General features: G+C 35.7%; 1 protein-coding gene across 1 annotated transcript in view; it reads left to right on the forward strand.

Moving 5' to 3' along the window:
- The window catches only part of NAALADL2 (N-acetylated alpha-linked acidic dipeptidase like 2), an 826538-nt gene that overhangs the window by 230480 nt on the left and 580357 nt on the right, over positions 1 to 15701 (forward strand). The window contains 1 exon segment of the mRNA XM_012559589.1: positions 13615 to 13630. Coding sequence (XP_012415043.1) covers positions 13615 to 13630 — 16 coding nt within the window.

The following is a 15701-nucleotide window of genomic DNA, read 5'->3' on the forward strand; positions in this document are numbered from 1 at the left end:
CAGCAGGAGATTCAGGTAGGATTTCAATGTTACAGTCTTGAGGCAGAGTTCCTTCTTCTCCAGTTAATTTGAATTTTTTGCTCTAAGTCCTTCAACTGATTGGATGAGCCTACCCACATTTTTGAGGATAATCTGCTTTACTCAGATTCAACTGATTGTAAATGTTAATCACATCTACAAAATACCTTCACAGCAGCATCTAGACTAGTGTTTGGCCAAACAGTTGTGCACCGTAGCCTTGCCAAGTTGACATGTAAAATTAACCATCACATTACCCTTGAATATAACCTAGATAGTAGTTTGATGGCCTAATTGTATTATTGTGGGATGCTGAGCAGTATTTTTGCCAAACTAAATCAGCTACTTACTCTGTTCTCATCAAACATTTGAACTCTGGATGTCTTCCAAAAAGCTTTTTGTGGTATTTCATTTTGGTAAAACAGGGTACTTAGGAGTTCAGAAGAAAGAAAACTGCTGATTTATAGATCTCCTGAAAGCAAGCCTGACAAAATAAAGATACTATGGAAAACCTAGTAACAATTGATGTGCTTAAGGGTTAATATATTTGTGACTTTACTCTTTCTAATTGTGAATTAGATTATTCTTTTACAGGATTTATGTAAATTTTTAGCCCTCATCTACAATATTAAGTGTTTGTAACCTATTATGTTGCATAATAATTAGCAAGAAAATGAACATCTTTAGGTGTCTCTTTTCATCAATACCAATTATTTAAAAATATAAATTTCTCTGTTGTTTTTTTTAAATTTTAAGGGATAAACTAATATTCCATTGAAGTCTCAAAGTACGTAATCATTACATTAAAAATAACCTGAAGTTTGGAGGATTTATACTACCTGATTTCAAGACTTCTATAAAGCTGCAGTAATCAAGACAGAGTAGAGCTACGAGTATAAGGATAGACATATAGATCAATGGACAGAGTCTAGAAATAGGCCTACACTTAAACACGATCAATTTATTTTCAACAAAGTACCAAACAAGGAATCTTGATTCTGAAAAAACATCATACTCAAAAATTAGTACAAAAGGGGCTATAGGCTTAAAATAAATGGTTAAATTAAAAATCTTCCAGCAAAGAATACACGAGAAGATCTTCATGACCTTGAGTTGGGCAAAGACAAAAAAAAGCCCAAAACATGAAAGAAAAAAATAAATAAATTGCACATTATTAGAATGAAAAAATCCAGCTCTTAATTAAGAAAATGAAGACAAGTCATGGATTGTGAGATGATATTCTCAATACAAAAATTTGTCAGAGGACTTATATCCAGAATATATTAAAAGCTCTTGCAACTCAGTAATTAGAAGACACACAACTCAATAATAAAGAAAATTTGAACAGACATTGCACAGAAGATATACAAATGACAAATAAACATATGTTAATTAAAACTATACTGAAATAGCACCACAAGTTCATGGAACAGTTAAAATTAAATGACTGCCAATACCAAATGGTGGGAAGGAAACAGAGCAGCTAGAACTCTCATAGCTTTCTGGTGGAATGGAAAATGATGCAACTATTTTGGAAAACAATTTGGCAGTTTCTTAAAGATAACCATGAACTTACTGTACAACCTAGCAATTCCAGACCTAAGTATTCATCCAAGAGGAATGAAAACATATCCACATGTCCTTTTATTCATAGTAGCCCCAAACTGAGAACAACTCAAATCTCTGTCAATAGGGGAATGGATAAACAAATTATGGTATATTTGTGTAGTGAAATATTAAAACCAAAACCAATTGCTGTCTGGTCGATTCCAACTCATGGGGATTTCATGTGTTTAAGAGTAAAACTGTGCTCCACTGGGTTTTCAATGGCATATCCAGGAACCTCTAGGTGGATTTGAACTACCAACCTTTCGGTTAGTAGCCAAGTGCTTAACCATTTGCACCATATTACCCCACCATAAAACGGAACAGACTACTGTTATAAGCAGCAATGTAATGATCTTAAAAACACTAAACTGAACAAAAGGAGACAGACCCAAAAGAATATATCTGTATAATTCCATTTATATAAAAAATTAGGGAAAACAAATCAGTGGAGACAGAAAGTAGATCAGTGGTTGCCTAGGGTCAGTAGTGGAATGACTGATAGCAAAGCAGCATAAGGAAACTTTCTGAGGTAATGGAAAAGTTCTATACTTTGTGGTGGTGGTTAAACGGACAAATATTTTCTTTTCAAAATTCACTAAAATACACATTGAAAAACCAGTGAATTTTATCCTATGAAAATTGTTCTTCAATAAAGTTTCTTTAAAAAAAAATAAGGTGAAGTTTGGTAAACCTTACTGTAACTGTAGGAGATGAAGTTAAATCACATAGGCTCTCCTGGGAACTTCATATCTGCCTGTCTTCTCGGCGAAACCAAAAAACCAAACCCACTGCTGTCGAGTCGATTCCGACTCATAGTGACCCTATAGGACAGAGTCGAACTGCCCCATAGGGTTTCCAAGGAGTGACTGGTGGATTCTATCTGCTGACCTATTGGTTAGCAGGCGAGCTCTTAACTACTGCGCCACCAGGGCTCCTTCTTGGTGAAAGGAAACAAATACATTTCTTCAATTTGAATGAAAAAGTTGACAGATCTTGTGCTTGTTCTCTAACACTATCACTGTTTCCTCAAAACAATAACTTTATTGGAAACAGGAACAATATACATATCCTTGGACCAGTGCTACTAATGTGACTTATTGGCAAACTGAATATATAGTTCTTTTTTTCTTTTAAAGCACTATACTGTTTTAACGTTTACCTCTGCTGCGTACCTTTAGACTTGAAGTGTGTAAGTGTATCTGTTTGGCTTATGAACACGAATACCTACTGACCAATAATTGAGTAGAGAATAATTTCACATTACTTCAATAGTGGAATCAAATTGAAGCTGTTGATTCACTCTGAATCTTGAGGTATGCAGTCCCTCGAGCTTTTAAGGAATTGCCAGACACTTCTGGTGATTTCTTTCTAATGCAGGCATATTCTGGCAGCAGCTGATTTGATCTAAATTAGACTTTTATACATTTACTATGCTTTATTACTTATTTGTATATATTTTTCTAATAAGAAAGATAAATCAGCTTGTCTTGCAATATTGATTTACTTAAAGATAAGCTTTATCAAGTAATTAAGCATCCCGTGTCTAATTTTGTAAGTAAATGTAAAATATTAATTGACTGATTAATTTATTCCAACTGATATATACCTAACCTTGCCTGGAATTACATATGTTACTCAAGCTGGAAATAATTAAAACAGAACGAAGTTTAAATATTTTATAAAATAACATGTCATGTATGAAATGCCAGAGAAATATTATGAAACGATTAGAATGTTTTGCATGCATGACACACTGGAACTTCATCCCATCCCATCAAGGAATGACTGATGGAGCCCTGAGTATTCGTAGGTTTTCTAGGATAGGATATTCATTCATGCAATGACATTAATGCAGTGACATAGTGAAGAGAAGGAAGAATTCACAAGCCAAGACTGCTGAAAACAATCACCTTTGAAACAGCTGAGAGTTCCAAAACTGCAATTACCCTGCGTGGTAAATGTGACTTAGTGATTAAAAGGCTGAGGATAATTGTTAATTATATATGTTTTAAGAACATATACTAATACTCGCTCATTTACCCATATACATAAGGCAAATACAACTTCTAAATTTCTTTCAATCTCTTATTAATATCCAGTATACTTTATATATTAGCTGTGCAGATAGTTTTACAAAATTATTTCGAGAATACCATTTGAACAACAAAATTTGCATTTTTATGCATATATATTGAAATGTGCCACCTTTCTCTTCCTCATCAGATAATCTTTTCTTGATGCCTTTATCATTTGAATAATAGCACCAGACTTTGGTCTTTGGCTGTGTATACTGAGTTTACCTCTAGACATAAATTCCTGCATTAATTTAAATGAAAATGAACAAAACTGAAGAGCAAAGTCCAGCAGATGACTTTTGGGTTTTAGGAAGGGTTCTGCCCAAGACTCTTGCCTAAAGTCCTCTAGAACCACCCTGATTTACAGTTTTAGGTCATGGGAATTTAAGCTAGTATTTAACTTTATGACAACTTCAAAATATACCTGTACTTTGAGTGATAGAAAATTTGTGTTTGTGTGGAGAGTGATTTTGTGGGCTGCCATTTTTTATATTGTTAAATTCTAGCTACAGAATGCTTAACTCTTTGGTCTGGTCCGCGGAAAATCATTTCTACCTATTGTCACTATCTGTCAATGGCACATTATAGAATTGAGCCTCTGCAAACACGTGGTCAGTTGTCTGATTGTGAACTGGGACTTAAATAATCTTTTTTGACACCTAAGAGGATTCTAAGTTTATCAGATTAATTTTAGAGTCATTCTGATAATTCAGTCACCCATTCAACAAATGTTCATTGATCATCAACACGGTAGGCCATGTACGAGACTCTAGGGGTACAAAAATGAATAAGATTTGGGTACTGAGTTAGTGTTATTGTGACTGTTTTCAGTCCAGTAAGAAAAGAGAGAGTCCTTTCAAGACTAACCACAATTACTTCTCTTGGAATGGAACTTGTTTGTATAAGTAGGTGAGCATTGCAGAGGCAGAGCTGCATAGGTGGACGTGGAATTAAACTCCAGCTTTGACACGGATGAATTCTGTGACTTTGGACTAGCCACAGCTTTAAACTTCAGTCAGGTCTTCTGAATGAAATGCCTAACATAAATATATTTCCACAAATTTATTTGGAGTTTAAAGTAACAATATATGTAAAGTACCTAGCCCACTGCATGTCGCATAGAAAATAGTTTATTATTGGTTATGACCTCTATTAATAAAGAAAAAAGTTGAGTATTGATAACTTTTTTCCTGAGTATCTTTTTTTTCTGAATATACATTAATTTTTAAGACAAAATATTTTCTTGAACAGCAACCCCCATCTGGCCTTGGGTCTGATAGCTCAGGCTGCACACAGAGTTAGAGTTGATAGGCCTTTGTGGCAAAGGAGGTCGTACAGAAGTTATTCCCAGGCAAAGTCAGACCATGTCAGGCAGACTGCCTCCTACAGTTCAGTATAAAAGCACTGAGCAGAAAGGTTGCAAGAGGTACTAGGCAAGATGAAAAGTAGTGAGTGACACAAAATCCTAGTTAGTGAATTTGAAGAGAGTGTGAGAGAGGATCCTGGAGGAATTCCCTAAAGGCCTGCAACATAGCTGGTGGAGCGAAAGCTGTTAAGGGCACCAAGCCAGCCCAGATGAAAATAAAAACATGGCAAATTTGTTGTTTACTACATAAGCTTTTTGAGTTTATTGTTCTTTTGTTCCTTGCAGATTTAATACCTGCTTCTTTGTTTTTAACTTCCTTGTCAATCTTGGCGTACTGTATTTACTTAATAAAGTGTTTTTAATATTCACCACTGTGTCTAGAAAAAAGAGACAAGTAAAGTTACTTGGTGTTCTGGAAAATAACCATATTGTAAAGCTTCCTTGGTAAAACTATATACTGGGAATTTACAGTGTGCTAAACAGTATATTCAGCAGTCAGTATACATTTTCCCTTGCAATTCTCACAACCACCCGGTGAGGTAGACATTATCAGCCTAAAGATATGAACAAATCCTACGAGGGGTTATGGCAACTTGTTTAAGATCACATAGCTTGTAGGTGGCAAAGCCATGATTTAAACCCATGTCTGTCTAACGCTAAAGCTCATGTTGTTAACTACTCTCTGTGGTTTGAAGGAAAAAAACAAACACACAAAAAATTTCTTTTTTGTAAAACTAGAATTAAATACAATTTATGAAGAGAAATCTAGAGAACGTGGCCATGACTAAGAGAGCATGGGAAGGGACTGCTGTGTCAGAAATACTAGAAATACTCACCTCTCCAAAATAATTCGGGTAACTAAACTCTTACAGTCAGTGGAGTGACTGCCGAGCGCGTGAGTCAGTGTAGTGTGGTAGAGCCTCTCCGTCTAGCTAGGTTCGAACATGGTTTCCAGTTAAAAACTGTGTGACTGTGAAAAATATAACCAGTATCACTGAATAATTGTGTAGAAATTATTGAAAGGGAACCTAATTTTCTGTGTAAATTTTCACCTTAAACACAATAAAATATTATTTAAAAACAAACCACAACAAAAATAAGTGTTGAAATCCTAACCCCTGTACTTGTAAAGATGACACTGTTTAGAAACAAGGGCTTTCTTTTCTTATGCTAATGAGGCAATATCAGAGTAGGGTGAATCATAAACCTAATCATTTCTGAGTTATAAAAAGTACAGAATGGACATAGGGGGAAGACAGACTCCAAAAACACCAAGGACCACTGGTGGAAACCAGAAAACAACTAGGACAGAGGTTCACAGAAGGAATCGACATGGCCAGGACCCTGATTTGTACTTTTATCCCCCAGAACTGTGAGAAAATAAATTTCTATTCTTTAAAATTTTTTTTAAAAAAGGAAAGAAGTTGAAGAACGGGGTAGTGTTTAAGAGGGGGCCTGATCATTCCTGGAGATATTTCAAGGGCAGTAACAGATAATAATAATAGAAATTAGATCAACTGGAAAAAACAAAAACAAAAAAACCTGTGTGACTGAGTAGAAGTTAGAAATTAGATAGCTTCTCTGTGCTTCAGTTTTCCCATCTTTAAAATAACCTGTTGCCGTTGAGTTGATTCCGGCTGATAGAGACCCTATAGGACAGAGTAGAACTGCCCCACAGGGTTTCCAAGGAGTGGCTGGTGGATTCGAACTGCCATCCATTTGGTTAGCAGCTGAGCTCTTAACCACTGTGCCACCAGGGCTCCAAGTCTCACCACAAGTTTGCCAAATTGGATCTCAAGCAAGTAGGTCTAAGGCATGTACACATTTAAACAGTTTCCCTAGTAACTCTGATAACAGTCCTATTCAAAAGCCACTAATATAGCCCTGTGTTTTACCTTTTATCCTGGCTGACAGGAAGCTGAAATTTATTAGCGCAAGATGGCTAACATCTCCACACTCCTGTTGGTAGAGTTGTTTGTCCTTCGTGTCTCATTAGGGTTTCTTTTGTAAAATTCCACAATACATTTTGAATGTGCTTATGAAATAAATGCTAAATAATAAAAATAATAGCAGTAAATTTTATGAAGAATTTAAATGAGGATGCAAATTTGCTTCTTGGGGTTACTAAGAGAAGTGGAGTGACTTCATTCTCCCTACCACAGAGAAGAAGCTGCTTCATTTTCTGAGTGGTTGGTAGGCCAAAGTAAAGGGGAGGAGCAGGAGCAGGAGCAGATGACTCAGAATGACCATCAGGGCTCTGAAGAGGACCCTTGAGTAGTCTCCATCAGTCACTTGCATAGAAGGCCACAGAAGGGCCCTAGGGGAGGGTTCAGCTGCAAACTTTGGCCTGTAGATCAACTCCTGCCAAATAAAGTTTTATTGGAACACAGTCACTCCTCTTTGTATAGCAATTGTCTGTATCTCCTTTCATGCTACAGCAGCAGAGTAGAATAGGTGCAACAGAGACCATATTGCCTGCAGAGCCTAAAACATTTACTATTTAGCCCTATACAGAAGCATTTGCTGACTCCTTCTCTCAAGCAATGGTTTGCAGCAAAAAGCAGATGGAATATTAAGGGTTCAACAAAGTACTCCTGACTTTTTATCTAGCCATGTTAGTACATTAGAACAAGTTATTAACTGCCATCACCAGAGTAAAATGCCCAAATGAAGGATGGCTCTTTCCAACAGTGTTACAAGCCATGCTGACTTTTACCCCATGGACTGATAAAAACATCCTCATGTTCTGGGGAAGATCATGAGCCACTTTATGGGTCAGCATTGATGAACTAGCTGCTGGATCCTAAGCAAACATAATTGATATGACGATGTTAGTTTTTTTTCTATTTGTCTAATTCAGATGGCTTGCCTTTATCGCATTCTCTTCAATTTTTAGTCACTTTTGCTACAGGTTGGATATAAGCTTATTATTGTAGACTAGCCTGCTAACCGTTGGTAATTCACAGTTTTTAATTGTTCTGTATTGCTTAGAATTTTCCACTTTCTCTTGATAGGGGGTGCTGTAACCACTCTTGTTGTTAGGTGCTGTTGAGCAATTTTGACTCATAGTGACCCTGTGTGATGGAGTAGAACGCTCCCATACAGTTTTCAAGGCTGTAATCTTCAGAAGAACAGATTACCAGGTCTTTCTCACTCAGAGCCACTGGGTAGGTTTGAACTGCCAACCTTTTGGTTAGCAGCCTAGTGCTTAACCATTGGCCACTTTAATTATTGAGTCCTGATAGTTGATGTTAACATATCCACTTGTGAATTTGAGTTGATGTATTTTAGTTAGCGGCCCAAACTCATAAAAATGCTTGTTGGGGTGATGGATCCTGCAAAGAAGTTATATGTGCATTTTCTATTTTACATGGTGTGATGGTTAAGACTGTATGTCAGCTTGGCTAGGCCATGATTCTCAGTGTTTTGGAAGTTGTATAATGTTGTGATCACTTCCCTGTTGAAATTTGATATGTGATCACTGCCATGATGGAATCTGCTGAGTAGTACTGGTGGGGGTGGGGCCTGTGGTGGCTCACCACTCCCTCAGCCTTCATCTCTCTGTCCTCCAATGGCTGTTTCCTTTCTGCTCACCTTGCCAAGGTTTTTGGCTTGTTCCGGACCCAGCAGCTGCCTCTTGTCATCTCACCTGCAGTTCTTGGGACTTGAGCTAGCAGCTTACCTGTCAATCTTGGAATTCATTGACCTTCACAGCCTGTGAGCAAGAGTCCTGCTCCCCGACCTGCTGATCTTGGATTCACCAGCCCCTGCAGCTACATGAATCAGGAGAAGCCTTGCAGTCTTGCCTGCCAGTCTTGGAATTCATTGAACTTCCCAGCCTGTGAGTGGGAGCCCTGCTCTCTGACCTGCCGATCTTGCGTTTGCCAGCTTCTGCAGCTGCATGAATTGGGAGAGGCCTCTACCCTGATCCACGGACTTGGGACGTACTAGCCTCTACAATTGTGTGAACTGTTTCCTTGATATAAATCTCTCTTTATATATATTTATATGCATTACTGGTTTTGCTTCTCTAGAGAATCCAGCCTAAGACACATGGTAGTATTATTTGCATTACTTCTCTCTAAAAATCTGGTATAGCCACATATACCGAATTCTGAAGACTTAATGCTTATAAAACATAGTCTTCCCTTAAGAAATGGATGGAAATAGTTGCACATTTATATTTATTAAATGATGTATCCCCAGAACCTAGAACAGTCTAGCATAATATCCTTTTTGTTATCATTGGCATAAATGGTTTGCCAGCCACTTTTTATACCTCTGGGCCTCACTGGCAAGGCATTATTCCAGTTCTAATGCATTTAGCGTCAAGCTTGGTCCCTTTTTGAAATGTGTGAAGCTCAACAGACCATAGTTGGAGCCTCATTGTTGTGTACGTTGAGCATTCTATTAGGTAATGCTTCCAGGATGTGTAAGTTTTGTAAACTTTTGCCTTTTTTTCCCCTTTATTTCTGTGAGATAAGGCTTACAAGCATAATTATGGCTTTCCTGTGTGATAGTTGGAGTGTTGGTGGCACAGTGGTTAAGAACTCTGCTGCTAACCAAAAGTCAACAGTTCCAATCCACCAGTTGCTCCATAGAAACCCTATGGGGCAGTTCTACTCTGTGCTATAGGGTTGCCATGAGTCAGAATCAACTTGACAGCAGTGGGTTTGGTTTTGGGTTTTTGTGTGATAGTTAGGGAGCCCTGATGGTTTTGTTTTGGAAAGACGCCCACCATAAATTATACTTCTAGTCCCGTTGGCATACTGTCATGCCACGGATCAGTGAGTCTGCAGTGCCACTAGTCTCATTGGCAGATTATATTGCCACACATATTTCTCAAAATCCATATTACCAACTGAAAATTTACACACACGCATTTAGTAAACATGCACTCCAATCCTTAAAACAATGCCTTCAAATTTATTTTTTTAATAAAAATTTGGTAATGAAAAGGATATGTACGGGTCCCTCAATAAACGCATGTTGAATGACAGTTGAATTGATGAATACATTCATTTGCATTTTATACTTTTTGCAAATAAGACTTGAGTGAACCAAGCAGCAGAATACTCATAAGCAACCATTACATTTTCCACATTCTTTTGTTGGGCTTTATTTTACTTTTTAATGAAACTGTTGCCCATTTAAAATCAACTTGTGGTAAAGTCTACTCTGAGTGGCGACCTTTATGAGCAATGGATTGGGTGGACTTTGAAGCCTGTTTAATTATTTCCTTAGTATAAATTCTTAGACATTATATTCCTGAGCATACACTTTCATTTCACTGCTTTTGAGCTCACATTATTGCATTTTAGTTATGGCTTTGTGGAGAATGAAGAACACAGTTCATGAATCTGATAAAACTCAATCAACAGACTTCTAAGAAGTAACAATTTTCATTAACCTTGGAAACAAGAAACTCAAAAACGGAAAGAATTAAAAAAAAAAAATTCTTTTTGTTCCTTTTGAACTTCACATTTCTTGGTTTCATATTATTCAACCTTAAGTCTGGAAAACCGTTGAAATTACAAATCTCTCTGCTAGCTCACCCCAACCCCCAGTTCTACTGGTATACCCTGTTTCTCAGCCCTTCATTCCTATTTCTTTTTCAGAGCTCCGGACTTCTGTAAACCCAAGTCTCTTTCTTTCAGTTATGTGTTGTGCATTTTTATACTTGGTTCATTTAATCAGTATAAAGCAAAACCCTTTGCATTTATCCAGGAAAAAGCAGTTTCAGGGCTTAATCATTTATAGGGAAAATGCACTTTTGTGAAATACCTTATAGCTTAATGAGGTACAAATCACTGTTTATTTGTATGCTTTTACTAAATCTTTGTGTTTTCCTTAAGCTACCTTTGGAGCTATATGTTGGAATTTTTTTTTAAGTGCAAGTAAAATGAAGCACATTGTTATATATTTATCAATTTTAAGTTTTAAGTTGTTTTTATGAAAGTAATGACAAACTTGTAAGCATCAGCAGAGTATGTGGAAGCACATAAATACAACTACAAAAATGCCATGCAGCTGCCTTTTTCTGTTTTGCATTTTTAAAACACTGTTAATTCCAATTTCTCTATTACACATTTCTGATTCACTGAATATGAAAACTCAGACTGAAGCACATTCAGTTAGCTATGATTTAGTCTATTGATATTATGCGGATGGGTGCAGAAGAGAAAATAGGAAGAAAATAATTACTGAGATATAGAATTTTGGCAGGATTGATAACTACCGATGTATAGCGGAGAGAATGTGGATGATGAAATTCTACTGGATCAAAATAATCCTCCCGTTTTGTTAAGTGAAGAATGGCATCTAGCCTAAATTATAACACCAGTTGTAATGGATATTCTTTGTGGGTTATTCAATAATGTTGATGATTTGATAGTCTGAGGATCTGAGGCTCTTTGCTTTGAATCTGAATTGAGATAAAATACAAGAAAGATGTGCATATTCGGTAAATCCAGCTGCCCTTCCAGTTGGGGACACAGTTAACTGATTAAATCTACTCTTCTGACTGGCCAGCTGTTAGCCAGAGGCATGAGGGATGGTTTAATTTACTTTAAGAAGATAAAGCATAGAATGACTTTGATCATGGGGATGCAGAAAGCAGTAATCGATCTTAAGGTAAAAGGAGCAAGAAATAAATTCTCATTTTTTGATGTGGGTAATTATTGAAGTACTCTGAGTTATCCAACCTGTAATTCTCCTTTCAAAAAAAATTCTTTTGAGCCCAAGTTATTAACTAGTATAGTATTCAAGGAATTATTGTTTGGACTGTATAATACCATAAGAATTAAGTAATATTTAAGGGAGAAAGAGAAGGAAATTAATGGGGTTTTTTTTTTTTTTTTTGGGTGAATGATGGGCAAGAATGAATCAAAGGCAAACATTTGTTTTGATGACACATGTATTTCAGTGGACTGACTTTTAGGCCAGTATTATTTGTCTACCTTAATTAATAGTAACCCAGCTGGGGTTTTAGGGATTTGATAATATAAATATGATTCAGTAACCACTCCTCAGAGTAGCAAACTTTTTCAGCAAGCATTTATTACTGTTTGAAATATGGAATACTTGATATATAGCTCCTTTAAAAAAATGCCAATAATATTTAAATTCGTATCTGTATATAGGCTGAGTTGACAGAACATACTTGGTAGGAAGGTAAAGATTGTTTTATATATCACATATATTGTATCACTAAAAACTCTTACGCTTTAAGATGAGATTTTCTTTTTTACGTAGAAAAGACACTTAGGAAAGTATGTAGTAGAGAGATATTTTATAAGCATTGAGCAGTAGGTCTTTTATTTATTTAGATTAAATATAGCCACAAGTATTAAATGTGTCTGTTTGTATCATCTGTCTGTCTATCTATCTATCTATATTATCTATAGCTACTTTTGTAAATACTTATGATTAGAGTTAAGGAATTGAAAAGATAACAGGAAAATATATAGAGGGAAAGAGAAAGAGAAGAATTATATTTGAAAGATCAATGAAAAGGAAAATTTAAAAGCAATGAAAAATTGATAAAAGACATTGACAGGTGCCATGCGTTCTCTATAGACATTGCTTTAGGCAGAATAACATTTTCTTTGGAATATTTTTGTCAAGAGACCCCCATGTTGTATGGCATGATGAAAAAGACATGGGCTTTGAAGGCACACAGACATGGTTTTTGTTTTGCTTTGTTTTCCTGCCACTTAGTCCTGAGTGACTTTAGAAAAGTTACTTGAACTTTTGACCTCAATTTTCCAGTTTTGTATTGTTGTGTAGCTTCAACTGCAAAGTAAAGATAGAGGCAAGTACTAAATGGTGATTATTTGTTTCTAAGAATAAAACCTAGTCACCATTAAGTTGATTGTATAACAATCATATAATTTTTAAGGCTGCTGGAACTAGTTTTATGAAACTTTGTGATTTTCTTAGTGTGAACAAGGAGAAAACCACCAATAAAATCATTTCCTATATTTCAAAATCCTAACCTGGTGTTTCTGCTTTCTAACCCCTGAAATGTATAAGACCTGACATGAGTATCTTTATCAGATAACCTCATTATTTCTTATTAGTTTCTCTTTAAGATTTTTTTTTCTCGGAAATTGGATTATTATAATTTATCTTAAACTACCCGACACAGTGTTTCTAGCAAAATGGTTACACCCCCATTCCTATTTGTAAGTTTTCCTTAGAGATCATACTACTGGAAAAGCTAGACAATACCCGTGATTCTAATAGTGAAGCTTCCAGACTAATAGACATTTTTTATTAATTAAACATGAAAATTATGTACGTTGCTGTCCCTATCCCCTTTTAAAATGGGAAAAAACAAACAAACAACAAAAAAACCCTAACAGGTCTGAAGTGATGTGGCTTCTCATTCATTTGATTTCATTATTTATCTATTGCATTACTTTATTCCTTTCTAGGTGTTAGTTATGAAGCCAACAAGGCAAGTGAACAGCAGGTTGAGTTGTAATACAGGGCTGTTAGTTCTGTGCCTCATATACTTGTAAAAGTACATGTTAGTCAATGGAGCCTTCATGGTTCAGTGGTAGAATTTTCACCTTCCATGCGGGAGACCTGGGTTTGATTCCTGGCCAAAACACCTCATGTGCAGCCAACACTTGTTTGTCAGTAGACGGTGGGTGTTGCTATGATGCTAAACAGGTTTCAGTAAAATTTCCAGACTAAGACAGACTAGGAAGAGAAGCCAGATGATCCACTTCTGAAAATCAATCAGTGAAAACCCTATGAATCACAACAGTCCAGTCCACAACTGGGTATCGTTTTGTTCTGTAGTGCATGGGGTTGCCATAAGTTGGGCCAATTCTGTGGCAGCTAACAACATTAACAAAAAGGCAACCCTAGTAGATTTTTTATAGAATTAGGATTTTTTTTTTCCTAAATTAAGATGCAAGAGAAGGAGAAAGGTTAGAGATAGACCTACACAACCAAATGTAGATAGTGATTTTTTAGTCTTATTTTACTTTTAATAATTTTAAGAATATTCATTCATTATGAGATTGATAAGAAAAATAATGCCATTATTTATCCAAGAAGGGAGAAGAGGGGAAGTCAAAAAGCAATGCTGCTCCCTGTGGTTCCTTTCACGTCAGTGTCAATCAGGAAATCAGGAGTCATGAGCTATTCCATTTGCAGAAATGAACTTGGTAGTGGGCCATCCCCTTGTCTTCAGTGGTTCACAAATAAAACAAACTGGTCCTCTTTCCCCTTCCATCATCTCCTATCCAGGGGGATTACAGATGTACAAGCATGTCCAAATGTTTATGGTCAAAATATTCAACAGTTGCAATCCTCTGTTAGTGTCTAATATGACTCCTCTTTTTGCAGATTTGACTTCTATAATTGAGACAAAATGACACATGCCTGTACTCATTTCTATATTAATTTGGCATTGTTTCTGCCTGTTGTTGGTTTTATTAAAGGCCCTTCCCCTTGGCAGTCTCCTCTCCAGTTTGTAAGTGAAACCTCATTTTTACTCACAGAGTGCGCTTGGCAGCTGCTGGACCAGATGCTCCACTGCTGGATATTTTGTTTGATTTGAGTCTAGGGACGTGGTCAGGCTGCTTTGGAAATATTTAATATATCCATATGCCACAATCTTCAACATGCTGTCAGTTGTGATGAATTTGTTCTATTCTTAATGTTTGCAAATATTATGATGTGCAAATACTTTTTGAGGGCCACAGATTAACACGTTAAACGATTTTCTCCTTTTTTGTTGTTTTCTATTTCAATTTTTTTCTTTTATATTAAATAATTTTGTTTTCTTATTTAGTTTTATGCTTTGTTTTCCAGTTTCTTTAGATTAAAGCTAAATTTCTATGTGAACTATCTATGAACTATTAAACTATAAATTTTTATATGAGTACAAGTTCCATTGTATCCCCCAAATTTTGGTGTTATGTAATCTACATTTCATTCAGTTCTTGATGCTTTTCATTTGTGCTGTAATCCAAAATTATTTAGTAATAGATTACATTTATTTGTTGTTTTTTTATTTATCTCTAATTGATTAGATCATGGTAAATAATCCAATGAAAATTCTAATTTTTAGAATTTGTTTAGTCTTTCTTTGTAGTCAAGTGTATGAAATGTTTTGTAAAATGATTGTATGTGTGTGTGTTCTCAGAAGAATGCAATTTACTACTTGAAGCTTATTATTGAATTATTTAGTTCTAGTATGTCCTTTCTTTTGGCTATCAAGATTTATCTAATTCTGGAGTAGGTAACATCTCCCATATAATTCTATTTTTTATCAGCTCTTCTTATATTTCTAATACATTTTTATTTTGTGGCTATATTGCTTAGTATATTTGGATATATAGTACATTCTTTATGTATTTTTTTGATTTTTTTATTCTTATGTAATGTTTACCTTGAATCTTTCTATTGCTTTTAATTTCAAATATTTTATATTAATGTGCCATTCCTTCACCCCCTTCCCCCTACTCCTCCTCTCCTCCTCTTCCTCCTTTTTCCCATTTGCCTGGTATCTATCTGCTTATCTTTTTTTTCTTCAGTCTCTATTATTTTGCTTTAAGAATGTTTCTTGTAAAAAGCATATTGCTAAAATTTCATTACCTTTAATCTAATTCAGC

The sequence above is a fragment of the Trichechus manatus genome, unplaced genomic scaffold (assembly GCF_000243295.1).
Source record: "Trichechus manatus latirostris isolate Lorelei unplaced genomic scaffold, TriManLat1.0 scaffold00274, whole genome shotgun sequence".
Taxonomy (NCBI): Eukaryota; Metazoa; Chordata; class Mammalia; order Sirenia; family Trichechidae; genus Trichechus; species Trichechus manatus.